Raw genomic sequence first — 19406 nt, forward strand, 5'->3', positions numbered from 1 at the left:
AAGAGTTTTGAACTTGTGTTGAAGGTTAATTAAATAAGGTTAATTAACTTAAACTTAAATGGAGTAAGTTCACAGTACTCATAATAGGTTTTTAAAAAATGTTGTTAAAATGTTGTTGCAATCGGTTTCCTCAAACGGTTTGAGTTGACTCAACTTATAGAGTTTTACAATACTCAGTTGGTTTGACTTCTCTTCATTTATTGGGTTTTACTGTGCTCAAATTGCTTGGTTTACAGTACTCAGTACTCATTAGGATTAGTTTTTTAACTTAAATGGTTTGTTGCAAACGGTTTCCTGAAAAGGTTTGAGTTACCTTAACTTTTTGGGTTTTACAGTGTATGTAAAGAAATAAGTCTGTAAAACAACAGAAAATGTACTGGCAGTTTATTGCATGGTTTTTTCAATATACACTCTAACCCTTAATAACACCAACCCAGACAATAGATCACTTTAAACTATTGAAAATGTTATTAAAGGCACTTTTTCACATTTTTCAAGGTTAAAAGTTGTTTTAAGGCAGCTCAAGGTCCTTTAATGCAATTTAAAGGCATAAATAAACACATGAATAAAACATGAATAAAAAAATACGGAAAATTGATAACTTACAGATGATTTTCATTTTGTAATATACATTTTCCACTATTATATACATCGTGTGGATTCCTAATCCTAACATAAAACACTATTCATGAAAATTTGTAATAAAAAGCAATATCACTGTAACTGTCCAGACATATAATTGGTTCTCTCTTAAATCATATTTGGTTATTACCAAAGTTTCATTTCTAAACATCCAAATTACACAAAATCTGCAGAAACACACGTCTGGTCCAAGCCCCTCCCCCAGAGTCTAGTCAGTCTTTGGCAGTCGATGATTGGCTCCTGTACTAGAAGGCGGGGCTTTATTCACCATATTGACAGTTACACTTTTCTCCATTCAAAAAGATACGAGTGACATGTCTTGTGTATTCTATAGTCTTTGATATTACACTGTTATAGGTCCATCCTTATGTCTGTTTCCTGACATGTTTCCAGAAACAGCAAAGCAGATAGAACACTCATTACTTTTCCTTCAGCTTAGTCCCTTATTTATCAGGGGTCGTCACAGCGGAATGAACCACCAACTATTTCAGCATATGTTTTATCTGTTTTACCCAAATCACCTATAGCACGTGTCTTTGGACTGTGGGGGAAATCGTAGCACCCAGAGGAAACCCACAGAAATGCCAACTGGCCCAGCCGGCAGTCAAACCAGCGACCTTCTCGCTGTGAGGCAACAGTGCTAACCACTGAGCCACTAATAAAAATGATAAAAATGATTGTGTGGAGTCCTAATCCTAACCTAAAACACTATTGATGAAAACTTGTGATAAAAAATTATACAGAAAAATCTTCTGACATATAATTGGTTCTTTCTTAAATCTAATTTGCATACTACACTGTGATAGGTCCATCCTTTGGTCATAAAAAAAACAACAGTAAAGCAGAATAACACAGGCTCCAAATTTGGCGACACTACACTTTTCTCTCTTTGCAAGCACTTTTATTTCCTTCAGGAAGCTCAAATCTGGTTTTCTTTATTGAGAAACATATGGAACATACAGTATATAAAAATATTAAATGCCCAGGGACATGTACAGTAAATGAACACACCTTTGAGGGCTTGTTGTTGAGCTGATCTGAAGGCTGTTCTTACATTAGTCTTGCAACCTTTCTGCAAATATCTCCATTGGTTCCCTCAGCTGTGCTCCATTACCGAAAAAACAACAACAACAGCACAATCTGTTGCCTTGCCTTGAACACTACACATGGTAATTTGATCAGCAAATAAACAGTTATCTGTGCTTGGCTGTGGCCAGGGACATGGACAGACTATTAACCCCTCGCTGACCTGCTGCACTTAACCATTAGATTCACCATCTGGAGGTCAAACACCTTCAGGAGCTTCACCCCTTCTGTCTTGCAGCACTCAACGGGACATTAGACTGGCCGTTTACTCCAAGTTTAATGCTATTAAGAGAGAGGTCAGAAAAGCATGATTCTGGTGATGTGAAGCATGTTTTACATAAGTCATACATATGTCAGAATGTAAAAAAAATAAAAATAAAAAAATGAATTTCGATATTTATATTCAGTTTGAGTTAAACTAGTGTCAGTGGTCTTACAGTACAGTATACATTGAAAGATTTTTTTATAGATTTTTTTGGTTTGTTTTACCAAATTTTGCCTAAATGTATCAAATAAATAATATATATTTTTAAAAATCTATAAAATCTATAAAATGGTCAAACATTAGGAAGAAGAAAATGAATTATTGATGATGATGATGATTATTATTATTATTATTATTATCAGTAATAATAATAGTAATAATAATAATAATAATAATAATAATAATAATAATAATAATAATAATAAATAGAGCATTGTATCAAAAAGAAAGATTAATATAGGATACAAAATTATTATAATAGTTTATTTATTTATTTTAAATAAATAAACACAATTATTTAAATAAAACAAAGACATAGCAAATATCTTAATATAATATACATCCACTGCGTAAAACAAGTTGGCGGTTCATTCCACTGTGGCGACCCCAGATTAATAAAGGGACTAAGCTGAAAAGAAAATGAATGAATGAAATAAATATTTTATTGAAATAAAATAAAGACATAACAAATATTTTAATATATTTGTAAATATTATTATATTTTATTATTAATTTAAAATATGAGTATATTGTAAAAAACAAGAAAATAACAAGAAAATCAATTATTGTTATTGTTATTATTATTAGTCATAATAATGATGATAATAATGATGATAATAATAATAATAATAATAATAATAATAATAAACAATAAACATTAATAATAATAATAATAGTAATAATAATAATAATAATAATAATAATAATAATAATAATAATAATAATAATAATAATAAATAAAAACAACAACGAAAAATATATTTTAATAATAATATTAAAAAATAAAAATAATAACAATGAAATTAAATAAGCAAATAAAAAAGTAAATAAATAATACTAATAACATTACTACTACTAATAATGTAATTAACACAAACAATACATTTATATTTAATTTCAAATATTATGAAATATTATTATAGTATAATAAGAGCACTGCTTTCAAAAATAAACATTATTCTTAGGATAAAAATTATCCTAAAACAATTATCCTCTAGCAAAATAAACAACGTAACTTTAAAATCACCTTTGTTAAAGTGTAAAACGCTCATGAAACACAGACTCCTCTTATATCCTCCTATAAGCTGTCATACAATCATGCAAGACGTAAACATTTTGTCACATACATCTTCGCAATTACATAACACATTCATCGCATTCAACCACGTCCTTCTCTGCAGGGTCTCAGTCCGCATGTGTGTGTGTGTGTGTGTGTGTGTGTTTTGACAGGCAGGAGGTCTCCATAAGCCCCTCTCAGGAGCCCAGGCTGATCTGCTTCAGCCAACGGGACCGTCCCAAGTGCTCTTTCTCAGTTCCTCCACTGCTAGCAAACTAATTAAGCCGAACAAGCTCACATCGCCGGAGCCTCAGAGGTGAGATTTAGCGAATAATCCTGTTGGTGGTGGAGCCACAGGAAGACCATTGTCCCGCCGCCCGCTATAATGCTAATTTATTCCTTATTGTGCTCTGATTACTCATAAACATACTCATATGGAGAGGCTTTTGTATCCAGCGGTGTCACGGCTCACTCGTGTAAAGCTCTCATCTACATAATTAATCAGCACTTCAAATCCTCCTTTTCCATTGGGTTTTGTGATCTTAACACGGGACATAATCAGGGCAACATCTGTTTTGGTCTCATCAGCAACAAAAGCGAGTGTTTTCGTATGTGGAAAATGAACTTGGATGTGTGTTTACGCTGGCAATATTGTCAGTCGGGCAGCTGACGTGACATCTCGCAGCAGGAGCCGCACAGTTCCTGCAGAGCCACGCCATACGCTCGGTCTTAGACGGATGGCATTTTACATAATTATTTCTGAGTTATTGTGTGTGTAGTTTGCTTAATGTCATTTCATAAGGATGTTTTGTCTTAATTAAAATGTAGGCTGCTATCTTTCGCTCTCGTTTGTTTCGAAACTGTTTGAATTTTATTTATATAACACAGAAGCTTGGGACTTTGTCAAACTACATTTATGTTGATAGTTTTTTTGTTGTTGTTTTTTACATGTAAAACTAAAGAATTCCTCTTTTTCAAACTACAAAAGGTTTATTTAAAGGTAATGAACCACCAAAATTGTTAATATTTTGGCAGCAAAATGCCTTTCATGAGTTTCCAGTCGATTCGAATGTTATCACTCAATTGAATGGCCGTTATTAGTGGTTATCAGCTGATAGATATGGGCCAGTAGGGGCCTTCTGCACCTACTGATAGGCTCAGAAAGCTGTTATCATCCATCCACATGGTTAATCAGCTATAGATCACATACGGCTGCAGCCAGAAGTTAACAATAATTGTTTATATTATTCAATTATTGTATTTTCTTAACTACTTCTACCTCAATCCTTAACCCAACCAGTATTGTAAAAACAGATCTGGATCTGGAGTCTTTTCTATTAGTATAGCTGATTAACCATGTGGATGGATGATAACACCCTTCTAGTAGTCGGTACAGTCTACCAGTAGGTGCAGAAGGCCCCTACTGGCCCATATCTATCAGCTGATAACCACTAATAATGCCCATTCAATCGAGTGATAACATTCAAAGCGGTTGGAGTTTGTGTCTTACACATGCTCATTGTGAATACATACCTATGTATAGATTTCTGTAAAGCGCGAATTATGTAGCCAGAGCTTTAAAATGAACGCTACGAGGCAGTATGACACCACAGATGGCTTCTGTTTGTTTTTACGCTACCAGCTGACCGCTTACCTCGATGTGTACAGCTTTTCAGCTGTTAACAGTTTGCCCAGTGGCTCACAGCATGCATCAGTGAAGCTGACTGGTTTGAGGTTTGAGTCCGGCGAAATATGCTTCATCAATGCAGGTAAAACAAAAACAAAAGGCGAATAAGTAGAATAGAATAAGTAAATAACAGAGTGAAAATGTGGTAAGGTCTGAAAACGTAGTAAAAATCAGGCAGCTGCGAGGGCTTTTCATTTTTTGGATTGCTTTTAAAAACACTATCGCTTGGGTTTAGGGAGTAGGGTGGTGCAATCGGTCAGTCACTCAGTCAACAGTGGCCTCTGGTAGATTTACGCAAGAATAGCAGGTGCGACTGGCACTCGCTAGAGAAATTTGAGATCTGAAAAAGTGCACACAGCGGCCTCTGGTGGATTTGCCAAAAACAAAAACTGCAAAAAAACGTACCTTCTGGGATGTATTTTGCACTCTTCAGAAATGTATACAGGGGTACGTATCCATAAGGAATCTGGGTTGCTTATATTCTGTCTTAGCGAGCCATTTAAATTGATTCATATGGAAGTAGACTCCCATGCGGTGCAATATGTGATTGAAAATGGCATAAAGAAATGGTTGAGAACAGCCAAGAGCATCAGAAAATTTGGACATTTCTGTACTTCAACTGAAAGTCAACTGAAAAATGGCATGAATTGCTGTGAAAAGTAGGAAAGGCAAAATGTTGATTTTGATTTTTTTTTCCATTTTTCCTGTTTGTTTGTTTGTTTATATATTGATCATTTCTTCGAAGCAGCCATTTCTGACATGCCCTAGAAGCAGTGGTTCCCAAAGTGGGTGTCAGGACCCACTGGGGGGTCGCAGAACAATGACAGGGGGTTTCTTGGTGATTTCCAAAAGTCAAATAAATTTGATTAAACTATTAGATTTACTATATTTTAACCATAACCCACATAAGATAAAAATAGTAGTTAATAGTTACATTAAAAAACAACATCATGCAAATAAAAAGCCTTCAGCCTTTCTTTTTTTAATAGGATGTGTGTGTTTACATTAGATTAACAGCACAGCAATAGCGTCAGATCAGTTGACTTTATAGCACCAGATTAAGCTACCTTTATTATTATATCCTTTATTTTACTAGGAAAGACACATTGAGATTAAAAATCTCTTTTACAAGAGCGTCCTGGCCAAGATTAGGCAGTATACATGTCACATGGGTCTATGAACACATGAAGCGATAGTAAAATTGTTAAAAACCAAAATACTCGACAAACGGGCCAGATGTATTTTGTAAAAGCAGGTGTGGATGGAAAAAGGCTGGCACTCGGCATTCCTTGTGCAAGGCCGTATTCGGCCGCTCCTTTGTGTGGCTTAACCAAGTGTAACGTCGATAGGGGACCCTCATGTCCGTGAGAATCACTTTCGACGCCATATGAACTGAGCAAACACATCAATATAAACAGGCACATCTTTCGCATCAACGACTTTGTCCTTTCTTCAAGTGTGCCAATATATGGCAATTTATATTTTTATGGCAATCAAATACATTAAAAATAAAAACAGGCCACAATTGAACATTGAGAATGATCTCTGAGTGTCCGGCTCCAAAATTAAACCAAGAATAGACTTGCGCTGAAAACATTGTGTCCACCAGTCTCTTTAGATGAGTTTAATATTAAATTAATCAAATTAATACATGACTATACAATTATAAGGTTGTTAGACTATTTTTTGTGTTGTCAACATGCTTGCGTTTATACAGGCATATTGCTGTGTGCATTTATGTTTTTATATTTTACACCTCTGAGGAATTTGGGGGTTGCAAGTCACTGGCATTGTTATTTTGGGGTCGTGGGCTGAAAGGTTTGGGAACAAGTGCCATATAGCAGTGGCACTGTAGTGTTGCTAGAAGCACTAAGCGCAGATTACACGCTGTACAGTGGAAACGCAAGTCTAAGTAATGACATCTGTGGCAAGGTTCGCGCAAATGACACAACACAAATTACAACGCACATGATTTGAACAGAATGCTCAAGTTTAAAAATGTAAACTTTGGCAAAAATTTGCAGCACTATAACCAATCAGGAGCTTGCTCCAGTAGCTGCCGTCATCCAGTCAGGATCTTGCTTTTAGTAGTGGCCATCTTCCATCTGCCCAAGCCATTATTTAGCCTTCCATAGCACATAAAGCACAGCTACCCTCTCAACAAAATCCATGTCAGCCATTTTGCAACAAAATTGGAGCAATTTTGTGTATGTTGTGAAGTGAATTTCATGAAACGAGTAAACTCAAAACAACACAGGCTCATGCTGAAAACGTAGCCCAATAGACGTTTCTGGAGACCGCGAATTACGTTGCCAGAAGTACGTATGGCTGCATTTAATTTTTTTTTTAAACGAACGCTAGGCGGGGATGTGACGCCATTACTTTTCACGCTTACAAGCTGACCGCTTACCTTCGTACGGACACTATTCCGGCTGCAACCAGTTTGTCCTGTTAGCGCGCCATGTACGCCGGCGGACTTGAGACGCAAAGAGGAGTTGACCACGACGACGGGGATCGAGTCCAGTGAAGAGCGGTTCCAGAAAGCAGGTAAGACAAAAACCGAATCCAAAAAATAAAATAAACAAGTAAATAGCAGTGTGAGAATGTGGTAAAGTCTGAAAACGTGGTAAACAAAAATCAGACGAGGGGTTTTCTTTTTTTGGATTGCTTTTGAAACGTGTTGGTTGGATTTAGGGAAGTGGGTGGGCAGGTCAATCGATATAATTGGTTGGGTTGGGGGGGGGGGTGTCAGTCGATGTTCACTCAATCAGTCAAAAAGTCAGTCGACAGCGGCCTCTGGTGGGTTTAAGTGAAAACAGCAGGCGCAAATGGCACTCGTGAGGGAAATTTGAGATCTGAAAAAGTGTACACAGCGGCCTCACGTGGATCTGCTAAAACAAAAACTGCAGAAAAACGTGCCACCAGGACGTATTTCGCGGTCTCCAAAAACATCTGTAGAGGTTCGTTTTCAGAATGAGCCTGGGTTGACTCAAAATGTTTCATCTATCTAACTTCACGTGATTAACACGATTAAAGCATAAATCAATAAATAATCATAATTAAAGCATTATAAAGGCAACTTCGCTTAAAACTTTGGATTTGCACTTGAAATTCTGGATATTTGGGCGAAAATTGTCCAAAAATGAGGGTGGCATGGCGGCTTAGTGGTTAGCACTGTCACTTCACAGTAAGAAGGTTGCTAGTTCAAGTCCTGACTTGGTCAGTTGGCAATTCTGTGTGGAGTTTGCATGTTCTCCCCGTGCACTATAGGTGAATTGAGTAAACTAAAATGTCCGTAGTGTATAAGTGTGTTTGTGAATGAGTGTGTATGGGTGTTTCCCAGTGTTGGGTTGCAGCTGAAAGGGCATCTGCTGAATAAAACATATGCCAGAATAGTTGGTAGTTCATTCCGCTATGGCGACCTCTGAAATAAAGACTAACCCCAAATAAAATGAATGAATGAATGTATGCAGCTTGTATATTATCATTTTAAATGGTTGGTTTGTACAATAAATGCATTGTATGATGTCTTTCACTCATCCTCTATGAAAAAGCTTTTAAATCTCATTTGCACCCGAGTAGATGCTTCATCACACACTATACACTATATGTCAGTAATGTAATGTCTGCTTATATACGTCTTGTGAACAAAAACAGCACAGGTGTGAATGAGATTTAAGAGTGACATCACAAAGAAAGACTATTTGATTTGATTTGATTTGAACACAAATGCATACGGCTTCTGATGACTTTGGAATTTTAAAAGTTTTTTTTAATAGGATTAAAGTGTAATAGTCACATGGATGTTATACTGCCTTAATAGCATTTCTGTCATTCCGAACTTTGTGTTTCACTATACAGAAAACAGCAGCTCACATAATGTGCAAAACATCAATGAAAAGATCTTTGGTGTGTATTTATGGTGCTGACATTGTCATTTTGGCAGCGAACGTCTCATAGCAGGAACGGAAAAATGATACAATATATTTTTTGATCATTGTTTCATAATTATTATGAGTAAAGCTTGTATAAATCCAGTGTAACTTATTATTTTGTTAAAAAAGGTAATATTCTGTTAGATTTTACTCATGTTGTTCCAAAATGGTTGGTTTACTTTATTATGTGCAATATAAATGCTTTTAACTAACAAAAGCCATAATACATGAGTGTTATATACATTGTCTATAAGTCTAACTAAGTGATAACAGCTAAAAATTCCTTTTTTTCCCCTCTCAATCCAAAAAGCTTTCAATTATGTTGCCTCAAGATGCTTAATGGCAGATTATTCATGTATGCTATGTGTAGGTTTCTAGCGAACAATCATCAGGATATCATACATGCGTTTATGGTATTCTTGTCATTTTTAAAGCTCAGTGATCCAAATTGTAAGTACATGGAAAACTGAAGGTCACAAATTGTACAAAACATCTCTAAAACATCTCTTTCATGGAAAGGAAATGAACTTGGATGATATGCAAAGTCCTGCATGTTGTGGTTCATTTCATCTTAGAGTATGATAAATTACAGAATGGTAATTACTTTATAATCATTATTTATGTAGTTTGTTTAACGCCATTTAAAGCAAACCCCTACAAGTGAATAGTGTAAAAAAAACAAACAAACTAATTATCATCATATTTCCTCAGTTGACTGATTACATTCAGAACTTTTTTGTATTATGTTTTTTAAAATGGTATATTTAAACATGCAAATGAGGTACTACTTTATTAAATATGAAATCATTTGCATACATTTCTATCACAACAATGAAGATTTGTTTTTTTTTTGGCATACATGCAAAACATGCTTTTCTTACTCAAGAGTTTTTATTTCTTGTTTTTAGTTCAAATGCCTATAAACTTTTTTCAATCATGATTTTTTCCTTTATATATTATATACACTTCTATACAGCTTAAAAATGATTTCTAATGATTTTGACCTTAAAATGGCTTTCAAAAAATTTTTAAACTGTTGTTATTCTAGCCAAAATAAAACAAATAAGATTTTCTCCAGAAGAAAAATTATTATCAGACATACTGTGAAAATTTCCTTGCTCTGTTAAACATCATTTGGGAAATATTTATTAAAAGAAAAATAAATTCAACGCGGGGCTAATAATTCTGACTTCAACTGTATATATTTATAAAGAATAATATAATGAAATAATAATTATTTTATTTATAATAAAATATAATATAACATAACAAATATTTTTTTTAATTTTTTTTTATTTTTAAATAATTCTAAGTAAAAATAAAATAAATAAAGTCAAAATCAAGTGAGTGTTCATAAAACAAGCAAAATAATTTGATACTGGGGTAAATCAAATAATCTTATTTCGAAAAATATTTAAGATTAAACAAACAAAAAACAATATACATATATTACATATGTATATTTTTTATTATATTTATTTATTTATTAACTTGTCTAGAAAATACTATACATATTTGGACTAGAAACAAGGAAAAATAAGGTTCTCAGCTGTGTTATTCGGACACCTCTCCCCTGATACCAAGCCACCACACCCCCCCAACCCCCCTGTCCCCGGATTTTCAGAGATAAATGTTGGCAGGTATGTATATTTTCACTATATGAAACAGAAGCAAAATCCTCAGGAGTAACAATTTTGATTTCTCAGTTAATTCCATGACGTTCAACCTCCAACCTATTATCCAACCCAGGCTCATTCTGAAAATGTACTGCTACATACATTTCTGGAGAGTGCCAAATACATCCCAGGAGCTACGTTTTTCTGCAGTTTTTGTTTTCACGAATCCACCAAGGTCCGCTGTGTACACTTCTTCAGATCTCAAAATTCTCTCGCGAGTGCCATTTGCGCCTGCTGTTCTTGCGTAAATCCACCAGAGGCCACTGTCGAATGACTGACTGACTGACCGACCGACTGACCCATCCTCCTCCTTCCCTAAACACAACCAATAGTGTTTTTTTAAAGTACCGATTGACCCAATTACCCACTTACAGAAACCAAACCGATAGTGTTTTTTAAAAGCAATCCAGAAAAAGAAAAGCACTCGCGGTTGGCGGATTTTACCACGTTGTCAGATCTTACCACGATCTCACCCTGTCATTTACTTGCTTATTTTATTTTTTGCCTTTTGTTTTTGTTTAACACGTTTTCTGTTTTATGAACTGTTCTTCGCCCAACTTGAACCCTGTTGTCGTGGTCAACTCCTCTATGCATCTCAAGTCTGCTGATGTACAGGGTGAGCTACTGAGCAAACTGGTAAAAGCGGAAAAGCCGTCCATACGGAGGTAAGCGGTCAGCTGGTGAGCACACACAAAAAAAAAAAAAACGGCGCCATACATATAGCATTTATTTTAAAGATGAAATATGTACCTCTGGCTACAAAATTTGCGATCTGCAGCAATGTATATAGGGTTTTCAGAATGAGCCTATGTTGCAACTATACTCACTATTCATAGCAAGAGAGAAAAAGTACCTGCAAGTACTTGTGCATGTGCCAGGAGGCCTGTTTTCCATCATTGACTGCTTCCACCGTGGTATTAGCCAGACCGGCCACATCGCCCCCAGCGAACACCCACGGCTCACTGGTCTGCATGCTCTCCGGGTCCAGATCTGGAAGACCCCATCTGTTTAACCTGACGGGAGCCATGGCCTCCATCACTGCACACAGAGAGATGCAGTGAAGCAGAGGAAAAATACAACATTTGAACACAAGATTCAAAAGCTCCAGAGTAAAGGAAGATATTTCCATCACACAACAACATACTGATCTCTGTAGGCTGGGTTTGTAGAGGAATGAACTAATGGATGTGATGCTGCTTTTTATAGTATTTATGATTCATTTGACTACAAAACAAACAAAAAAGGGAAATGTGAAGTCATGAGATTACAAAAGATCCATACAATTAGTTTTGTGTTCGCTGAAAAAAAAATACAATAAACAAAATAAAAAAGCAGACATAACAGATCATTATTTGCCATAACTCTTCGTCTTTAAAATATTTAACATCTAATTTAAACACATCTACAAATTACAATCCATTTGACCAAATTAAGTTTACTGGAAGAGAATCAAAACAAACAAAACACAAAACAACATTTTTCATACAGATATACAGCTAGGAAAATAATTATTGAACATGTTGTGTTTTTTCCTGGGAATAATATTTCTAAGGGAGCTGTTAACATGGAATTGGATTGGATTTTGGTAAAACCACAAACAATACAAACATAAAAATAAAACAAAACAAAAGAAATCTAAAAAAAAAAATGAGTTCTGTGTAATAACAATGGAATGACACAAGTGCTGAACTACTGAACTGTATTTAATACTTTATATAAAAGGCGTTTTGGTGAAGTCACGTGAATTGCTCAGGTGTGAGTTTTTCACAGACTTCAACAGAGTGTAAAAATCTTGATGGTTTTGTGGGTCTCGTCTATCAAATCTGATCTTTATTTTCTATCGGATTCAAGTCAGGTGATTGGCTGGGCCATTCCACGGCTTGATTTTCTAAAAGCATTCGAGAGTTTCCTTGGCTGTGTGTTGGATCATTGTCTTGCTGAAAATGTCCACCCTGGTTTCAATTTTATCATCCTGCTAATGTAGATGTTGGACTGAAGCAGCTAATATTAATTTACAATGACGAAGGGCAGAGGGTTGCTAAAGAACTACTGAGAGATTTCAGCTGCTGTCAGGGCTTTCACTGCCTTTCTACACCTCTCTTTATTCATCTGTTCAATACTTTTTCCCTGTGTCATTTCATTTTATTACACATAACTTCATTTGTAAACTAATAGGATTTGTTTTCTTTGCATATATTGATTTCTTTAGTTGCTATCAACACCCGGTCATATGATTAATATGTCCAAAGACATGCGCTATATGTGAATTGGGTAAGCTAAATTGTCTGTAGTGTAGGAGTGCTAATGAGAGTGTATGCGTGTTTCCCAGTGATGGGATGAGGCTTGAAGGGCATCCACTGTGTAAAACATGTGCTGGATAAGTTGGCGGTTCATTCTGCTGTGACCGAAGCTTAAGGAAAATGAATAAACGAACAAAAATAATAATAATTTCAAAGGAGGGCTAATAGTTTTTCCAAAACTGCAAGTGACTTGGATCATACTCATGAAATAGTACAAGCTTAATTCTCAATTTTAGACAGAATATGGAGAATATGGAGTCTAAATGCAGCATAATATAATAATGATACAATAAGTGCTAATCCAAACACAGACTGTGTGAAACAAAGTAAAAAATGTGAAAAAGGACCTGCGGAAAAACGAACGGATAAAAGCTGATAGACTGGAAATGGCAAGGAAATAATATGAAGTCACTGACAAGACAAATGACGACGATTTTTTTTCCCCCCACCGGCGTTTCTTTTTCTTTTTGCGAGGTTAATGTAACATCTCCTGGTGCATTTCATTCACTGTTAGTAGCGTCAGCAGGAAGATACTCTGTCAAACTGATCTACATTCAGAAATGACCAGCCCTCTTCTCTTTTGAACACACATCATCCATCTTCTGAAGGCACGGACCGCGGCCTGCATTTATCAATGAGGGGGAAAAAATACAAATACAGATCTAAGGACAGGAGGCCAGAGATTTATTGCACATTATGGGGATTACTAAGGGGAAATGGAACTGCTCTCTCTGCTTATGGAGTAAAAAGAAAAGTCTGCTGTATTTTGGACAATGTGGGATAAAAAAAAACATAAAAATCACAGATGACAGAAAAATATAATACAAGTGCATTAGTTAATTTGGATATTCAACCTGAAGTGGTAAAAATGTGTGTGAAGAAATTAAATAAATGACTGCACATAATATAATATAATATAATATAATATAATATAATATAATATAATATAATATAATATAATATAATATAATATAATATAATATAATATAATATATTTTGTGTACTATAACATAGGGCTGCACGGAGGCGCAGTGGGTAGCACGTTCGCCTCACAGCAAGAAGGTCACTGGGTCAAGCCTTGGCTGGGTCAGTTGGCGTTTCTGTGAAGAGCAGGGGTGACCAACCCTGTTCCTGGAGATAGACCTTCCTGCAGATTTCAGTTGCAACCCATATCAAACACACCTGCTTGTAATTATCAAGTCCTGGTCAGGTCCTAATTATTTGGTTCAGGTGTGTTTAATCAGGGTTGGAAATGAACTTTGCAGGAAGGTCGATCTCCAGGAACAGGGTTGAGCACCACTGATGTAGAATTTGCATGTTCTTCCCATGTCCGCATGGGTTTCCTCTGGGTGCGGTTTCCCCCACAAGTCTAAAGACACAGGTGAATTGGTTATGCTAAATTGTGTATGGAGTGTGTATGGATGTTTCCCAGTGAAACATATGCTGGATAAGTTGGCGGTTCATTACGCTGTGGCGACCCCAGATTAATAAAGGGACAAAGCCGAAAAGAAAATGAATGAATCAATAATATAACAATGTAATGTACAAATAAAAATAGTTCAAATAATACAATACAATCTAATACAATACAAGACAATACCCTTAAAGGGACATTTCACCCAGGCATTGTTCAAAACCTATTTCTTTATTATGTTGAACATTTAAAAATAAATATATATTTTGCATTCAATAGAAGAAAGAAACTCATAGTTTTGTAAGTTTAAGTTTTATAAGTCTAAGTTTAATAAACCACGCAAGGGAGATAAAAACAATTAGATAATTTTTGTTTTTGGGTGAACTATTCCTTTAGGTGTTATGAAAAGCTCAGCTTTGTTTGTTGTGAGACATATATATATATATATATAACAGCCCTGTCAACAAGAGTCTTTATTTCATTTAATGCATTAAAGCAACAATAAAATACATGTATTTGAATAGATGTAAAATGCATAGTTACTAATCTGGGCTATTTTAACATTAATCTTTTTATCAGGTTAAGAAACCTGAAGAAATGTACATACATAATTAATTTTCGATGAAGTAATCTGATTATTACAATAATTGAGAACAGTTTGTTTATTGTGTATTGCAAAATAATTTGACCTAAACAGCTTTGTTTTTGATTTCTTTGTTTATTAAATCACCTAACTAAACTAAATGCAGCAGGAGCCGATTGAAGCCACTCTAATGCAGCATGGGCCAAAAGGAAGCCACTCTGATGTAGCAGGCACCAATATGGGCCAATAAGAAGCCACTCTGACGCAGCAGGGACCAATAGGAAGTCACTCTGATGTGACAGGGACCAATAGGGGCCAAAAGGAACCCACTCTGATGTAGCAAGGACCAATAGGGGCCAAAAGGAAGCCACTCTGATGTAGCAAGGACCAATAGGGGCCAATAAAAAGCCACTCTAATGCAGCAGGGACCAACAGAAAGTCGCTATGATATAGCAGGGGAAAATAGGAAGCCACTCTGATGTGGCAGTGACCAATAAGCAGCAACTTTAATGCAGCAGGAGCCAATATGAAGTCGCTCTGATGTGGCAGGGACCAATAGGGCCCAATAGGAAGCCACTCTGATGAAGCAAGGACCATTAGGGGCCAATAAAAAGCCACTCTTCTGCTGCAGGGACCAAAAAGAAGCAACTTTAATGCAGCAGAGGCCAATAGGAAGCCACTCTGATGCAGCAGGGACCACTAGGAAGCTACTCTGCTGCTGTTTAGACCAATAAGAAGCAACTCTGATGCAGCAGAGGCCAATAAGCAGCAACTCTGATGCAGAAGGGCCAATAGGAAGCCACTCTGATATAGCAGGGACCAATAAGGGCCAAGAGGAGGCCACACTGATTCAGCAGGGACCAATAGGAAGTTGCTCCGTTGTAGCAAGGACCAATAGGGGCCAATAGGAAGCCACTTTGCTGCAGTAGGGACCAATAGGAAGTAGTTCTGATGTAGAAGGTACCAATAGGGGCCAATAGAAAGCCAATCTGATGCAGCAGGGACCAACAGGGGCCGATGTAAAGTCACTTTGCTGCAGTAGGGACCAATAGGAAGTCATTCTGTTGTAGCAGGGACTAATAGGGGCCAATAGGAAGTAGCTGTGATGTAGTAAGGACCAGTAGGGGCCAATGGGAAGCCACTTTGCTGGAGTAGGGACTAATAGGTGTCGCTCTGATGTAGGAGGGGCCAATAAGAAGCCACTCTGATGCAGTAGGTACAAACAGGAAGCCACTTTGCTGCTGTAGGGTCCAATAGGGGCCAAGAGGAAGCCACTCTGATGTAGCAGGGACCAATAGGTTTTGCTCTGATGTAGCAGGGGCCAATAAGAAGTCGCTCTGATGCAGTAGGGACCAACAGGAAGCTACTTTGCTGCTGCAGGGACCAATAGGGGACAAGAGGAAGCCACTCTGATGTAGCACGGACCAATAGGAAGTTGCTTCGATATAACAAGGACCAATAGGGGCCAATGAAAAGCCCCAATGCTGCAGTAGGAACCAATAGGAAGTCACTCTGATGTAACAGGGACTAATAGGTGCCAATAGGAAGCGACTCTGATGCAGCAGGGACCAATGTAAAGCAACTCAAATGCAGCAGGGGCCTTTAGGAAGCCATTTTGATGTAGCAGAGACCAATAGGAAGCCACTCTGTTGGAACAAGGACCAATTAGAAGTCATTTTGATAGACTGAACGACTATCACAGCATTCTGTCCATAAACCCTTTATACTTTATCCAGTGTGGATTCCTCTGCTTATTGGACCCTCGCAATTTGCATCTGTCAGTGAGAAGAAAGCCCATGGGTAGTGTGTGTGTGTGTGTGTGTTTTGCCTAAGACTGATCTCTAAGGGCTCAAAAAGGACTGATACACTCCAACAGCTCTCCACAGTGGAAAAACAACTCTCTGTTAATCTCTCTCTCTCTTTCTGTCTCTCTCTAGATGTGTGTGTGTGTGTGTGTCAGTGTTGAAATAGAATAAGTGAGGCTGTTGAAGAGGTCTAGACAATTGCAGAGAACCCTAGACATTAGAGAGAGATAAAGGGGAAAAAATAATAGAGAGGAAGAGCAGGAGAAAGTGTTGACGATCAGGATTACAGGCGCAGTGTCAAGTGCAGGAGCCAATCTCTCTCTTCCTCTCTGTCTTTGAACTGACCTGCAAGCCCACCAGAGGATATTACAACTTTCTTCTTAACATCGCATCCCTTCAGCCTCCCTCTTTAATCCAACACAAGAAAATCGAAAGCTTTGTTAGGAGGAGGAGGAAGAAAGGAAACGCAGTTTAATGTTACTTAATGCTGTACTGGGTGGGCTCTGGTGTTCAGAGTTTGAAAAGTGTGTGTGTGTTTGTGTGTGTGTGTGTGTGTGTGTGTGTGTGCGTGTGTGTGCGTGTGTGTGTGTGGAGGATCAGATTGCTGATGTTTTGGCTGCTGTATTTTATTAAAGATGACAGAGCATGAAAACAGGAAATAAAAGATGTTGGTCAATGTGTAAATAGTCACAGTCACAGTCTAGTGAAGGTAATATTCAAAAATATTCAATATTCAATATTCAATATTCAAAAAAACTCTGGAACGGATAAATAAAATAAACAGTTGAAGACAAAATTTCCATATTTTTACTCTCTCAAATATTTTCCAAATGCTGTTAACAGAGAGATTTTTAACAGTTGTTAAACATAATAATTTTAATTAATTTCTAATAGAGAAATTCACCCTTGCTATGATGACAGTACATAATATTTTAAATTTCAGTCCAAAAACTGTAGATTCCTACATATAATTCAGCCTAAAGTGCAATTTTAAGGATCAACTAGGTAATTTATGCTAGCTAGACAAACTATTGCACAAAAATAGTTGTTTTGTAGTTTTTTTTAAAGGGTTAAGAATATTGACTTCAGCAATTTGTCGGCTGCACATCCATGACGTGAATCCCCCATTCCACCACATCCCAAAGGTGCTCTATTGGAATGAGATCTGCTGACTGTGGAGGCCATTTGAGTACAGTGAACTTATTTTCATGTTCAAGAAACCAGTCTGAGATGATTTGCGATTTATGACATGCGACAGGCATGTTATTCTGCTGGAAGTAGCCATCAGAAGATGGGTACACTGTGGTCATAAAGGGATGGACATACTCAGGTATAGGCTGTGGCGTTGACAAGCTGCTCAATTGGTACTAATTTGTCTAAAGTGTGCCAAGAAAATATCCCCCACACCATTACACCACCACCACCAACAGCCTGAATCGTTGATACAAGGCAGGATGGATTCATGGTTTAATGTTGATGATGCCCAATTCTGACCCTACCATCCGAATGTTGCAGCAGAAATCGAGACTCATCAGATCAGGCAATGTTTTTCCAATCTTCTACTTTCCAATTTTGGTGAGCCTGTGCGAATTGTAGCCTCAGTTTCCTGTTCTTAGCTGACAGAAGTGGCACCCGGTGTGGTCTTCTGCTGCTGTAGCCCATCTGCCTCAAGGTTGAACGTGTTGTTTGTTCAGAGATGCTCTTCTGCATACCTCTGTTGTAACGAGTGGTTATTTGAGTAACTGTTGCCTTTCTATCAGCTGGAACCAGTCTGGCCATTCTCCTCTGACCTCTGACATCAACAAGGAATTTGTGCCCACAGAACTGCCACTCACTGGATATTTTCTCTTTTCGAACCATTCTCTGTAAATCCTAGAGATGGTTGTGCATGAAAATCCCAGTAGATCAGCAGTTTCTGAAATACTCAGACCAGCCCGTCTGGCACCAACAACCATGCCATGTTCAAAGTCACTTAAATCACCTTGCTTCCCCATTCTGGTGCTCTGTTTGAACTGCAGCAGATCGTCTTGACCATGTCTACATGCCTAAATGCATTTAGTTGCCATGAGATTGGCTGATTAGAAATTTGCATTAACGAGCAATTGAACAGGTGTACCTAATAAAGTGGACAGGGAGAGAGTGTGTTAAATATAGTGAAATAATTTGCTTTCTCTGTTAAACAGCACTTGGTAAATAATATAAAAAAAATTGTTTTTAAATATATATATTTTTTATAATATTTATTTTTATTTTATTATTAAACAAGAATATTAATGTTTATTAATTCTTAATAATTCTATTTTCAATATTTTGTCATGATTAATATTATTAATTTTCTTTGGTGTATGTTTCTTTAATACATCACAATACAGTAAACGTGAAACCTGTGTGTGTGTGTGTGTGTGTGCGTGTGTGTGTGTGTGTGTGTGTGTGTGTGTGTGTATTTCTTTTTTGTGAATAATACTTTGAGTAATTTTACCCTTTTTGTAGCTTGACATTGTTTCATTCAGTTTGGGGAAATATTATTCAATAAATTTAGCAAAACATCTGAATATAAGAACAGAAGTTGCATATGCATTTATAACAAGGGGGGTGTTTTTAATTTATCCACAATCTGTTCTAATTTAACAGCATTTCATACAAGAATATCAGCATACAAAGCCTTTCGTTTTGACTTTATCAAGCTCAAATGTAGATTCCAGTCCAGAGCCGTGCTGGAGAAAGCATGCAGCTCATT

At 36.8% G+C, this 19406-nt stretch overlaps 1 protein-coding gene across 1 annotated transcript in view; it reads right to left on the reverse strand.

Annotated features, from left to right (window-relative positions):
* The window catches only part of dpyda.1 (dihydropyrimidine dehydrogenase a, tandem duplicate 1), a 394532-nt gene that overhangs the window by 209504 nt on the left and 165622 nt on the right, over positions 1-19406 (reverse strand). The window contains exon 12 of the mRNA XM_056450967.1: positions 11421-11605. Coding sequence (XP_056306942.1) covers positions 11421-11605 — 185 coding nt within the window. The remainder of the gene's footprint in view (positions 1-11420; positions 11606-19406) is intronic.

This window comes from Danio aesculapii, chromosome 24 (genome assembly GCF_903798145.1).
Source record: "Danio aesculapii chromosome 24, fDanAes4.1, whole genome shotgun sequence".
Lineage (NCBI taxonomy): Eukaryota > Metazoa > Chordata > Actinopteri > Cypriniformes > Danionidae > Danio > Danio aesculapii.